The sequence below is a fragment of the Hyaena hyaena genome, unplaced genomic scaffold (genome assembly GCF_003009895.1).
Source record: "Hyaena hyaena isolate Hyena2069 unplaced genomic scaffold, ASM300989v1 scaffold_57, whole genome shotgun sequence".
In the NCBI taxonomy this organism is placed as follows: Eukaryota; Metazoa; Chordata; class Mammalia; order Carnivora; family Hyaenidae; genus Hyaena; species Hyaena hyaena.
Window position 1 is genome coordinate 1,900,107 of NW_024080690.1, and position 12,988 is coordinate 1,913,094.

Below are 12,988 nucleotides of genomic sequence, written 5' to 3' on the forward strand. Positions count from 1 at the left end.
CAGAGCCGGGAGCCTGCTTCTGATTCTGTGTCTCCCTCTCTCGCTGCCCCTCCCTGCTCACACTCTAGTCAGTCTCTCGCTCAAAAATAAGTGAACATTAAAAAAATTTTTTTTTTTTTTTTTTTTATAAAATTTTTTTTACATTTATTTCTAGGAGAGAGAGAGAGACAGTGTGAGGAGGGGAGGGTCTGAGAGAGAGGGAGACACAGACTCTGAAATAGGCTCCAGGCTCTGAGCTGGCAGTCAGCACAGAGCCCGACGCGGGGCTCGAACCCACGAATCGCGAGATCATGACCTAAGTGAAAGTCGGACGCTTAACCGACTAAGCCACCCAGGCGCCCCAAAAAATTTTTTTTACATAGGGGCTGGCCACTAAGTGTCCTCCCTGCCCAAGACTGAAGGCATCCACAGCTGCCTTTCCCAGATGGACACGCTTTGCTCTTAGTTCATAGCACCCTTATCTTCTCTTGTCTTGGTTTCCTTTGAAAACATTTTTGAAAGAAAAAAATCCACAATCTTGGCTTTATCAGTGCTCGGTTGTTTTGACACTCTAAGAATAAATTTAATGTTAGTTTGTCTGATGAGGTCTGTCCCTGGGTCATTTTCAACTTTCTTCCAAATTGAGTGTGTGTATAATCAGTCATGTAGATGACATTTTTTATTTTCAAAATAAAACATATTTTGGAATCCCATTCTATTAACTTATCCTGCAGACACATTTGCACATGCGCTTACTTTTTTGTAGCAATAAAACCATGAAACCAATTGTCTCTAAACTGGATTGGTTAAATAAATAAATTCACATAGGGGAATGGCAGAGAGCTGGACCAATACAGATGGAAAGATGGGCAAGAAAACTGTAAAAGTGTTCCTAATACACATGTGCAAGAAGAAATGGACAGGTACTTGTTCAACGTGACTAAAAATGCCTACCGCAGGCCAGCCTCGTGAGCTCACTGGATAAGCAGGAGAAGAGCTCTGCTAAAGCAGGAAGCGGGGCCGCCCAGCACCACCACTGCTTAGCTCTTTTCTTGTAGTCCTAGGCCAGAAATCGCCAGTGAAAAATTGGGAAAGGCATAAACATGATTTTCATACGGGGCGCCTGGGTGGTCATGATCTCATGGCTCGTGGGTTTGAGCCCCGCGTTGGGCTGTGTGCTGACCTGGGGTCTGCTTCAGATTCTGGTTCTCCCTCTCTCTGCCTGCCCTGCCCCCCTCTTCCACCGTGTGCACTGTCTCTCTCTCTCAAATATAAATAGACATTAAAAAAAGTTAAAAACTTCATGATTTTCATAGTGATGACTAGTTAATGGGAAACTTCAAAAGAATCATCTGAAAAGCTTTTAAAAGAGACCAGTACGGTTCATATATTTAAATTATCACGTAGAAAAAATAGGAAACTAGATCGGATTTAAGCAGCCAAAAGTTTAGTCTTAAGTATTTATTTTAAATATTTTAAAATGTTTTTTACTTATATCATGAGAGAGAGCGTGGGCAGGGGAGGGGCAGAGAGAAGAGAGACAGAACTCCAAGCAGGCTCCATGCTGTCAGCACAGAGCCCGACGTGGGGCTCGACTCACTAACCGTGAGATCATGAGCTGAGCCCACACCAAGAGTGGGACGCCTAACCACCCGAGCCACCCAGGCGCCCCTAGTCTTAAGTATTTAAATTAGTACTAGTATCAAACAATGAGAGGGCTTTTTCCTTATTTCTCAATTGAGAATGGCATTTTGACACACAAAAGCCAAAAAGGCCCTTTGAAATTTTATAAATCAGAGTATAAAACCAAAATTTTTTAAATTTGTGGAAACAGAACTCACGAGTTTGAAGACAGATGACAAACTGGGACAAATATTTGTATCTCATATACAAAGGGCTCCTTCAAGTTCACCTGAAAAAGAACAATCAAAATGAAAAGGGGACAAAGAAGAGAGAGTTCACAGAAAACGAACGCACATAGCTCGAATATATTTGGCCTACCTTCAGAAGAGAATGCAAATGGACAGAGTGAGGAGATAACCATTTTTCATGGCAGAGCAGCAAATGTCGGGAGCCTGATCCCTGCGTTTAGTGCAGGCGAAGAGGAATGGATGCTGAGATGTGCTGGCTCGGCCCGTATGGGGGTTATTTGCAGATCCTGACACAAAAGTTTAAATGCACTCACCTTTGGGGCACTTGGGTGGCTCAGTCAGTTAAGCGTCCGACTTCGGCTCAGGTCATGACCTCACGGTTTGAGCCCCATGTCGGGCTCTGTGCTGACAGCTAGCTCAGAGCCTGGAGCCTGCTTCAGATTCTGTATCTCCCTCTCTCTCTGACCCTTCCTTGCTCACGCTGTCTCTCTTCCTCTGTCTCTCAGAAGTAAATAAAACATAAAAAAAAATAAATGTACTCACCTTTGACGCAGCAATTTCGTTCCTAGGAATTTATAGATACATCATATAATGAAATATTACACAGTCCTTAACAAAAACAAGACCATCCTCTATGTAGTAAATACACTCCATACATTAGATTAAAAACATAAGAACACCTAATTATGCTAGTTGTATGAAAAATATACAGAAATATGCTTAGAATCATTTTTGGGAATATTTAAAAGGGAGTCATGGCTGCCTCTGGAATGGGATCCCAGGTAGGTGGGAGTAAGGGAGGTGGAGGAAGCAGTTCACTCTGTGCTCCTGAACTGGGTGTTGCCTCTAATTTCTTTACCTCATAATGCTAAGGAAAGAAGGAGGGAGGCATGGAGGAAGGCTGTTCAGTTGTTTATAGGACCTTTCCAGCTCTAAATGTCAATAAATGCTAAGTTGGCTGTTTTATACAGCTTATAAGACTATTTTCAAGATGGGAGATACTCCTTTGAATGGTACTTTCAAAAACACATGCTAAGATTGATACCTATGTTTTTCCTATGGGCAGCACTGAAGAACAGGTGCCATAAAGAACAGGCAAACTTTATTCACAAACACTTGAAGTCCTTTGAATAGCATTTGGAGAATTTTTGTTTATTTTAGACAAATATAAACCCTCAACTTAGAAGAAAGCTGTCTTGGGGCGCCTGGGTGGCTCAGTCGATTAAGTGTCCGACTCAGGTCATGATCTCATGGTTCATGAGTTTGAGCCCCACATCGGGCTCCGTGATGACAGCTCAGGGCCTGGAGCCCGCTTTGGGTTCTGTGTCTCCCTCTATCTCTGTTCCTCCTCTGCTTGCACTCTGTCTCTGTCTCAAAAATAAACATTAAAATAATAATTTAAAAAAATCTGTCTTGCCCCTTTTTTGGATTGAAGCGAACAGACTGGTGTTAAAGTGACTTTAGAGAATGTTCACATCCAATGATTTACATGAAGGCCTGAATCCCAAGAGCCGTCCGCCCCATCAGCCTGCTATACTTGGTTGAAATATCAGTAACAACGAAGTCACATGGATGTATGTTGTGGACTTTATTTTTAAGAAACACTTACATAAACAATAAATGTGGAAAACATCAAGGGTCAAAGCGAGCAGGCCAGCATTTACAAAGTGAATTTTAGGGGATCTCCGTGTATTATTTTCGAGAACGCTTATATTCTAGGAGCAGTACAATCAGCCTATTACGTAGGGTCTTAATCTTGTTTGTATAGTGTTGCTGAAATATTTTCTTCAGCTTTTGCCTTAACAAATCCAAAGATGGAAGATGATGACAATCTGGTATATTCAACATGATGTGAAAAAACTCACTCCACATGTCCAGATGAGGAAGCCTGGAGAGACAGACAGTGCATGAATACAAGATAAAATGCTGCGCCCAGCACGTGGGGCAGCCTCACTCCTGCCCCTGGCTTCTAATGTGCTTGGAGAGCCGAACAGAACTTCATCTAAATACATCATAATGCATCAAGCAATGGAATCTATTATAAATAAGAGAAATCAGAGATCTAATTAAATGTCTGTACACACCTTACTCCAAAAAAAAATGACTTTAGTTTAGAAATAATACCTCTTCAGTGGGAGAACTTTGTCTTTTATTTATTTATCTATTTAAGAAAATCGCTCTGGTTTTGGCTAGCATTATAAACCTTATGGCCAGAATCTGTTAATGTGGCTGCACGGTTCTGATGGGCCTCAATGTGTTCGTGCTGGGACCAGGAGACAGGCTGGACTGCCCAGAATAGAGTTCACACTCAGAGTTCCAATTACTGGAGTCATTAAAAAGAACTGCAAAAACCCCACAGCATGGAGATGAGGCCCCGGGGAGAAAGCAGAATACAACTAGATTTGAGTTTCAGACAGAATATTTAGCCCACTACTATCAGGCCTGCTGAGGGTTAAGACTTTTCTTTACACTGGTGGTCAGAGATGGAGGGCTTTTGGATAACCCTCTAGTCCTTTGATTATGAGCAAGAGAAGGAATACAGTATTTACTGAATTTGATGATTTATTATGCAGGATAAATCATAGCTGTTATAGGTTCTCCTTCAGGGCCTGAATCTGATCTTATTTATAAACAGACACTACATTTTGTAATATGTTTTTGGTCGAGGAGTGTGGGTGTGGGTGGGAGGGCTGGGGGAGGTCCTAGCCTAAATTTCTTCAAGATATAAACATGTAAAATGTCATTAGACGTTTTGCACACTAAAGGTGACTGTACTTTCTGCATGTTTTTAGACTTCAAAAAAAGTTATTGTTAAACAGCTCGTTTCCATGACACTGTGTTAAGAGAGCCACCTGTGTTGATAGGAAGAGCTCCAGTCAAGTCATTAATTTTCACCATGACTTTATAGATGGGAAAACAGTCTTACAAAAACCGAAATCACACAAGGATGGGACCTAAAAGCCTATCCTGTGACAGACAGCTGTCTCATCATATGACTTCATAATTTGCAGAGCACTTTCACATACGTGATTTCCTTTGCTTCTTAAAAGAAACATCTTAGGAGGGGCACCTGGGTGGCTCAGTCGGTTAAGTGTCTGACTTCGGCTCAGGTCATGATCTCCCAGTTCATGTATTTGAGGTCAGAGCCTGGAGCCTGCTTTTGATTCTGTGTCTCCCTCTCTCTCTCTGCCCCTCCCCTGCTCATACTCTCTCTCTCTCTCAAAAATAAACACTAAAAAAAATAAAAAAAATAAAAATAAAAAAAAAGAAACACCTTGGGAAAGTACGCTCAGCATTATTCCCATTGACAAAGGCAAGAAGACCAGCAAAAGTGTGAGGCTCAGTGACACGGGGTGGTCTCTCTAACCGGTAAAGAGGCCGACCGTGTGGCTAGTAGCTTTCGCTGGTTCTGGGACGGCATTGGCTGCCCCACTGTCTGGGGTCTGGGGACTGTAGGGGGCTTCGGACCTCGCTCACTGTGCCCAGTGTCCAGGACTGTGCTGCCTCCCCGCGCCGCCCAAGGCGGGGCTCTTCCAGGCAGCGGCGGAGATCTGTCTTCCCCCCCGAGGGAACCCCACACTCCACCGCTCGTGATCCTGCACTGCGGCACCCATGCAAACGCTCACCTCCTGAAAAGAACTTCGGGCTTCCAAACTCCTCCTTCGTTTTTCACTTTCATGTAAGTGCCGAAAAGCATGCAGTACACTGTTGCAGCGACTCCGAAGTAATCAATCTACGAAGGAAACGTCAGGGTATGTGACGACATGGTAATGCACACAGGAGTACCTGAAGAAGGCTCGCTAATTTGTGCAGCAAAAACCACAGGATTTTACTTGCAAATAATTTTGGAAGCTGATTGTTCAAGCCCCCACTGATATGCCCTGCTCAGTAATTCCTGTCTGGGCCTCGCTGGAGGCTTCCCGGCCAAGGTCTCTTGAGGCAGCCTTGGAGAAAGCCATTCTTCCACACGTACGTGTGTTCTGTCCAGGGGCCAATGCAGCACTCCGGCCTGTCTTCTGCATGGGCAGCTTGGGAGTGCTCGCCCCGCCCTCCCCTGCAGCCTGGTGGCTGGTCTCTGCCTGTCCTCCAAGCCCCTCACATGCGACTGTGACTGAAAACAACACTTGAGCATGGTCGTCACTCCCAGCGCAGGAGAGGACGAGGCCAGCCAGAACTCACTAGATCCCCAAGTTCATTTGTAAAATATAGGAAGTATGACGAAGGAAACCATTCTTAACTGTCTCACATTAGTTCCGTACCTGGTAGTTCCACGGCTTGTTACTGAGCATCTCAACACACTGAAAACCAGACGTTTCGCACCTCCCTGTAAACACAGTTCCTTTCGGAAAAAGTTTCATATCTATACTCTGACCCAGATCGATCAATGCCAAGCCAGCAGATGCATCATCAGCATCACCATCCTGTTCCAAAAACCTGTATTAAACACGAACAAGGGCCAGGTGGCATGAGCACAAACAGCAGAAGGCTGCTGGGGAAGCAGTAAGACCTGCATTAAAAGTGCCGCACTTGCCTGTTTCCAAGTATGAAATTGTCCGGCTTAATGTCTCCATGAATAATTTCACAGCTGTGCACTTGTTCAACCATGTCGAGCATCCTGATCGCAAAAGAGAGGACTAGAGCTTGAGGCATCACCTTTTCAGGGGTACTTTTATAGAGGTTGATTGCATTCTAGAAGCAACAGAGAGTAGAATCCTGAATTGGTTGCACAGGATTAATGCAATTTCAAGAGCTCTGCACCCACCGACCACTCCAACTACAAAAGGTATGAGCAGGGCACCGGCCAAAGATGTACTTCCGATTCAGGTTCACATCATACCGATGAACACACTCACCAGCAATGTCCCATAGCTGTAGAGATCGCCCACCAATATGCTGCCATTCTGGAATAAGTGGGCGGAGTAGAATTTGATGAACATGTGCCGCACGCTTGGCTTTAGTCGCTCCATCAGCTGGGTCCCAATGTAGAATTCCCAGGGGTTGGGAGGCTTCTGGACCTGCAAGTCAGGTATGTGACATTCACATCTGGTATCACATTCTGGAAAGCGACAGCCAGAAAGCAACATGTACCCCAACAAACGACGTGGGGTAGAAGGTGATGACAAGCTATGGACTGTCGCTGAAGTGCGGGGTCTACTGTGAGGTCATCTGCGGCAAATTCATCCCGAATCCTTGCCAGACAGTTTGTGTTTCTTAATTGTGGACTACAGACCCAAGTGAAGTAACTGTTGTCTTGAAAGAGAAAAAGGGGGCTGACAAACTCAGGTTCTAAAAATGCACTTGTACACCACATAAAAAACTGCTCATCTAGATTATTTACCTTTAAGACAAATTTCTGTTTATTTTTGGTATCATTCACATCTCCATGGGTGACTTCATAGACTTGGGCAAAGGCCCCTTCTCCAAGAAGGTGATCGATGTACACCAGCAAAGAACCTTAGAAGACAGATGTGTCAAAGGGAAGAAGAGAAGGTTCAAAGCATTATTTTTGGTCAATTGTGTATTTGTAGAATTTTCTTGGTGCTTGTTTGCCTTCATATGTAAAAATGGATATAGCTCCCTCAGGAAAGTTTCCCCTTGTGTTAAAAGTTAAACACCTGCCACAAGACAGCCTCCCTTTTTACATGGCATGTGGGGGGACCAAAGGCAGCACTACTGGGTGCTGCACCTGCCACTTTATGGCAGGAATGGGCAGACATCCTCCCTTCACCCATATTCTCAGATTTAAAGGGGTGATGCCTGCGCTGCGTACTTGGCAGGACTGTTGATTCTGTAACTGAATAAAGGTCTACCATAGGCCTTTGAGAAACCCAAGTGTTTTACACTTGGACACAAAGGGCAAAGTATGATTGTCCTAATATTTCTAATAGAGTAATTAAAATTTTTTATTAAAGTAAAAATTTTATCTTAGGTAGTTTTCAATGTACAGAAAAGTTGCAAAGATAGTTGTTTCTGTTTGCTCTGCACTCGGTTTCCTCTGCTGTTAACTTTCGGTAGGCATGATACGTTCATCACAAATATAGAACCCACACTGATATGTTACTAAACCCATGAATTAGCTGCATTTCACTAGTTTTTCCTTGATGTTCCAGGACTCCTCAGCCTCTGACAGGCTGTGACAGCTTCAAACTTTTTGTTTTAGATGACCAGCACACTTCCAAGGAGTACTGGTCACATAAACTGTAGAATGTCCTTCAAATTGGATTGGTCTTGCTATTTTTAATAACACTGGGGTTACTGGTTTGGGGAGGAAAACTACCAAGGTAAAGTTGCAATAGATTTTCAAAGTAATTGAAAAAAATCCACGTGTTACAAATCAAATATAAAAAATAGACTTCCAGTTTCTAATGTTGCTCTTGAAGGAGCATGGAAGTCATTACTCCACCCTCACAATAGAAAACAAAAAAGCTACACAAACTGAAAATTGACAACTCTTCTTAAATCCATTAAAGAACTGAGGTCACAGGGCACTGCCCAAAACTGGGGAGACAAACTGGTGGATACAGAGAACGACAGTTCACGGGAGCAGAAAGCACCACTGGAGCCAGCAGCTGGGGGTTACAGCACAACTGGTGTTTCAGCCCTTATTTAAGCACAAGTCTCGGGGCGCCTGGGTGGCTCAGTCGGACACTTTGGCTCAAGTCATGATCTCATAGTGAGTTCAAGCCCTGCATCGGGCTCTGTGCTGACAGCATAGAACCTGGAGCCTGCTTTGAGTTCTGTGTCTCCCTCTCTCTCTGCCCCTCCCCTACTCATGCTCTCTCTCTCTCTCTCTCTCAAAAAATTAAATTAAAAAATTTAGAAAAGCATTAAAAAAAAAAAAAAAGAACAAGTCTCAGGGGAAACCCTAAGCCAGCAGGAAAGACAGAAATAAGGACACAAATGAGAACTTTAGTTTCTATGGTGGCAACAAACAGTAAAGGCAGCCTAATCCCAAGACAGAGAAGCAGAAATCTTACAGTAAAGGCCTATTTTATCTCAGTTACTTTTACCCAGTACATCAGGCCTGGCTGCTAACAAAAATTACAAGCACACTAAAAGACAAAAACACAGCTTGAAGACACAGAGTAAGTATCAGAGCCAGACAAGCATACAGCAAAGATTTTGGAATTCTAAGACCAGGAATTAAAAAAAAATTATGATTAATACACTAAACTATAATGAAAAAAAAAGAGAGATAATATGCAAAAACATATGGGAAATGTAAGCAAATAGAAACTCTGAGAAAGAATCAAAAGGAAGTACTAGGAAAAAAACCCATTATAACAGAAATAAAGACTTTTTGATGGGCTCATCAATACAGTGTTCATGGCTGGGAAAAGAGTCAGTCAGTTTGCAGGTATGTCAATAGAAACTTCCAAACCTGATTTGCAAAGAGAAAAAAAAAACTTAAAAGATAGAAAAGAATGTTCAAGAATTGTGGGACAAATACCATAGGTATAACATATGTGTAATGGGAATATTAGAAGGCAGAAGAAAAAGAGGAAGGAAGAGAGAAAATATTTAGAGTCGAAATGGCTGAGAAATTCCCAAAATTAATGACAGACACTAAGTCCGGGATCTAGGAATCTCAGAGAACACAAGGCAGGAAAAATACCAAAAAGTCTGCACCTACACAAGTTGTATTCAAACTGCAGAAAATCAGACAAGGAGGAGGTCTCGAAAGAAGCCAGAGGGATAAAAGCACCTACTTACAGAACAGCAAGGATAAGAATTACATGGAATTTTCTTCGGAGACCATACAAGCAAGAAGAGAGTGGAGAAAGTGTTAAAAGAAAAACCACCAAATCAAAAATTCTGTATCCAGTGAATTTATCCCTTCAAAAGTGAAGAAATAAAGACTTGTTTACACAAGGATTAAGGGACTCTGTCACCAGTAAACCTGCCTTGCAAGAAATGTTAAAAGAAGTTTTTCAGAGAAAAGGGAGAGGAAATAGGTCAGAAACTCAGATCAGAAGAGTGTAGGAAAAGGAATAAATGAAGATAAAAGAAAATCTTTTATTTCTCTTATTCTTAGTTGATCTAGCAGATAACTGATCAAAATAATTGCTACAATGTATACAGTAAGTACAGCTTAGGATAAGTGAAATGAGTGACAGTACTGTTATAAGGGACAGGAGGGAAGATTTGGTAATATTCTGTTATAAGGTACCTGGCACTATACCTGTGAACTGGTAATAATGTTCACTGAAGGTGGGCTTGGATTAGTTTAAATGTATATTGCAAACTCTAGGGCAACCACTAAAAATGAAATATAACTGATATACTAACTGAGAAAACAAAATTACAGAAATATCCAAATAAAACCAGAGAAGGCAGAAAGAAGACAAAAAAAGGAAACAAAGAACAAGGGCAGTGAATAGATATTAGCAATAAACATAGTAGACATTAATCCCACTATATCAACAATCTTTTTAATGATCAATAGACTAAATATACCAGTGAAAAGAGAAACTATCACAGAAGATAAAAATATAAGACCCAGCTAGATGTTGTGAGAAAAACATGTCAAATACAGATAGATTAAAAGTGAAGGGATAGAGAAAGATATGCCATGCTAACATTAATAAACAGAAGGCTGGGGTAGCTATTCTAATTTCAGACAGAGCAGACTTCAGAGCAAGGAAAATGATGAGGCATTAAAAGGGGCATTAGATAATGATAAAGGACCAATTTTCCAAGAAGACATAATTCCTTAATGTGTATGTATCTGACAACAGAGCCTCAAAATAGTGAGGCAAAAATTGACAAAACTGTAGGGAGAACAGATGAATTCACTATTCTAGTTGGAGATTTCTAGATGCCTCTATCCATAATCAACAGATCCAACGGGCAGAAAATCAGTAAGGGCATGATTGCCTTGAACAGCAGCATCAATCAACTGGGTCCAATTCACATTTATAGAATACTTCATCTACCAACAGCAGACTATACATTCTTCACAAGCTCACACAGAATGTTTTCCAAGACAGACCATTCTGGGCTGTAAAACACACCTTTACCAAATTAAAACAACAAAAACAACAACGAAATCATACAATGTGCTCCAACCACAGTAGAAATGAACTAGTAATCAATAAGAAAAGATAGCTGGAAAGCCCCAAAACAGTTGAGAGATTAAACAACACATAAATCAAAGAAAAATCTCAAGTGAAATTTTAAAATATTTTGAACTATAAGAAAATGAAAACACCATTTATTAAAATTGTGGGATATAGCAAAAGCAATGCTTAGAGGGAAATTTATAGGATTAAATGTGTATGTTTAAAAAGAAAGATCTAAAATCAATAAGTTTAGTTTCCACTCTAGAAAACTAGAAAAGAACAAATTAAATCCAAAGTAGAAGAAAAAAATAACTAGAGCAGGTATCAATGAAATTGAAAACAGAACATCAACAGAGGATATCGATAAAACAAAAAGCTGATTCTTTGAAAAGATCAATAAAACCCATAACCCCTACCAGATTATCTAAGGAAAAAAAAAAAAGGGAAAGGACACAAAATGCTAATATCAGAAATGAAAGAGGGGACATCACATAGATCCCATGAATTAAAAAGATAATAAAGGAATACTATGAACAACTCTGTGCCCACAAATTTGATCACCTGGATGAAACGTCTTTACACAGGAAGAAACAGACAAGAAATTCAATCAATAATTAATAGCTTTTCCAAAACAGACAGCACCAGGACCGGATGGCTCCACTGGTAAATTCTACCAAACATGTAAGGAAGAAATTATAGCAATTCTCTACAGCCTCTTTCAGAGGATAGAAGCAGAAAGAATACTTTCTAATCCCTTCGATGAGGCCAGCATTACTCTAATACCAGAAACAGACAGTTACAGTACAAGAAAACTACAGAACAGTATCTCTTATGAACATAGATATAAAATTCCTCAACAAAGTATTAGCAAATGAAATCCAAAAAAAAGTATACAAAGAATTATTTATCACGACCAAGTGGAATTTAATCCAGGTAGGTATGCAAGGCTGGGTCAATATTAAAAAATCAATGAATAAATCTGTTATAGCAACAGACTAAAAAGTCACATGATTCTATCATAAAAACAGAAAAAGTGTTTGATAAAATCCAACACCCATTCATGATGAATGGCTCTCTGCAAACTAGGAATAGCAGGAAACTTCCTCAACTTAGTAATAAAAACATCTAGGAAAAAACCCTACTGCTAAAATCATACTTAATGGTAGAAATGGATAAATGTTTTGCCATTAAGATCAGGAACAAGACAAGAATTTCTCCTCTTACTACTTCTATTCAACATTATACTGGAAGTCCTAGCTAATGCAATCAAACAAGAAAATAAAATAAAAGGTATATACCTTTTAGGTATATTGGGGAGGAATAAAACAGTTCTAGTACACAGATGACAGCATCATCTAGCTGGAAAATCCCAAAGAATCAACAAAAAAATCTCCTGTAACTAACACATGACTATAGCAAGGTTGCAGGATACAAGGTTAACATAGAAGTCAATTCCTTTCCTATGTACTAGAAATTAGTAAGTGGAATTTGCAATTTAAAAAAACACAACACTTTAGCATCTTCCAAAATGAAATAACTTGGGTATTAACCTAACAAAATATGTACAAGATCTATATAAGGAAAACTATAAAACTTTGATTTAAAAAAAAACAAAGAAGATCTAAATAAACAGAGATATTCTATGTACATGGATAGGACTGTCAGGATGTCATCTCTTCCCAACTTGATCTATAGTACAAGGCAATACCAATGAAAATCCCTGCAAAGTATTTTGTGGCTACTGACATAGAGATTCTAAAGTTTATGTGGAAAGAGAAAGGCCCAGACAGTGAACACGAAGAACAATTTGGAGGCTGACACTACCCAACATCAAGACTTACTATAAAAGCTAGAGTAATCAGAGCAGTGTGGTGTAGACAAAGAGATCAATGGAATAGAAAAGAGTTCAGAAACACAGCCGAACTAATATACTACACTGATCACTGACAGAGCAAAGACAATTTAATTATGAAAGGAAAGCCTTTTCAATAAATGGTGACGGAACAAATGGACATCAACATGCAAAAATGAATCTAGACACAGAACTTCTACTTTCATAAACATTTACTCAAAATG

At 40.5% G+C, this 12,988-nt stretch overlaps 1 protein-coding gene across 1 annotated transcript in view; it reads right to left on the reverse strand.

Moving 5' to 3' along the window:
* Positions 1-3,414: 3,414 nt before the first annotated feature.
* Positions 3,415-12,988, reverse strand: part of BUB1 (BUB1 mitotic checkpoint serine/threonine kinase) — a 44,716-nt gene continuing 35,142 nt past the window's right edge. The window contains exons 20-25 of the mRNA XM_039231773.1: positions 7,189-7,304; positions 6,704-6,865; positions 6,382-6,539; positions 6,110-6,284; positions 5,477-5,583; positions 3,415-3,738 (exon numbers count right to left, since the gene is read on the reverse strand). Coding sequence (XP_039087704.1) covers positions 3,543-3,738; positions 5,477-5,583; positions 6,110-6,284; positions 6,382-6,539; positions 6,704-6,865; positions 7,189-7,304 — 914 coding nt within the window. The 3' untranslated portion in view covers positions 3,415-3,542. The remainder of the gene's footprint in view (positions 3,739-5,476; positions 5,584-6,109; positions 6,285-6,381; positions 6,540-6,703; positions 6,866-7,188; positions 7,305-12,988) is intronic.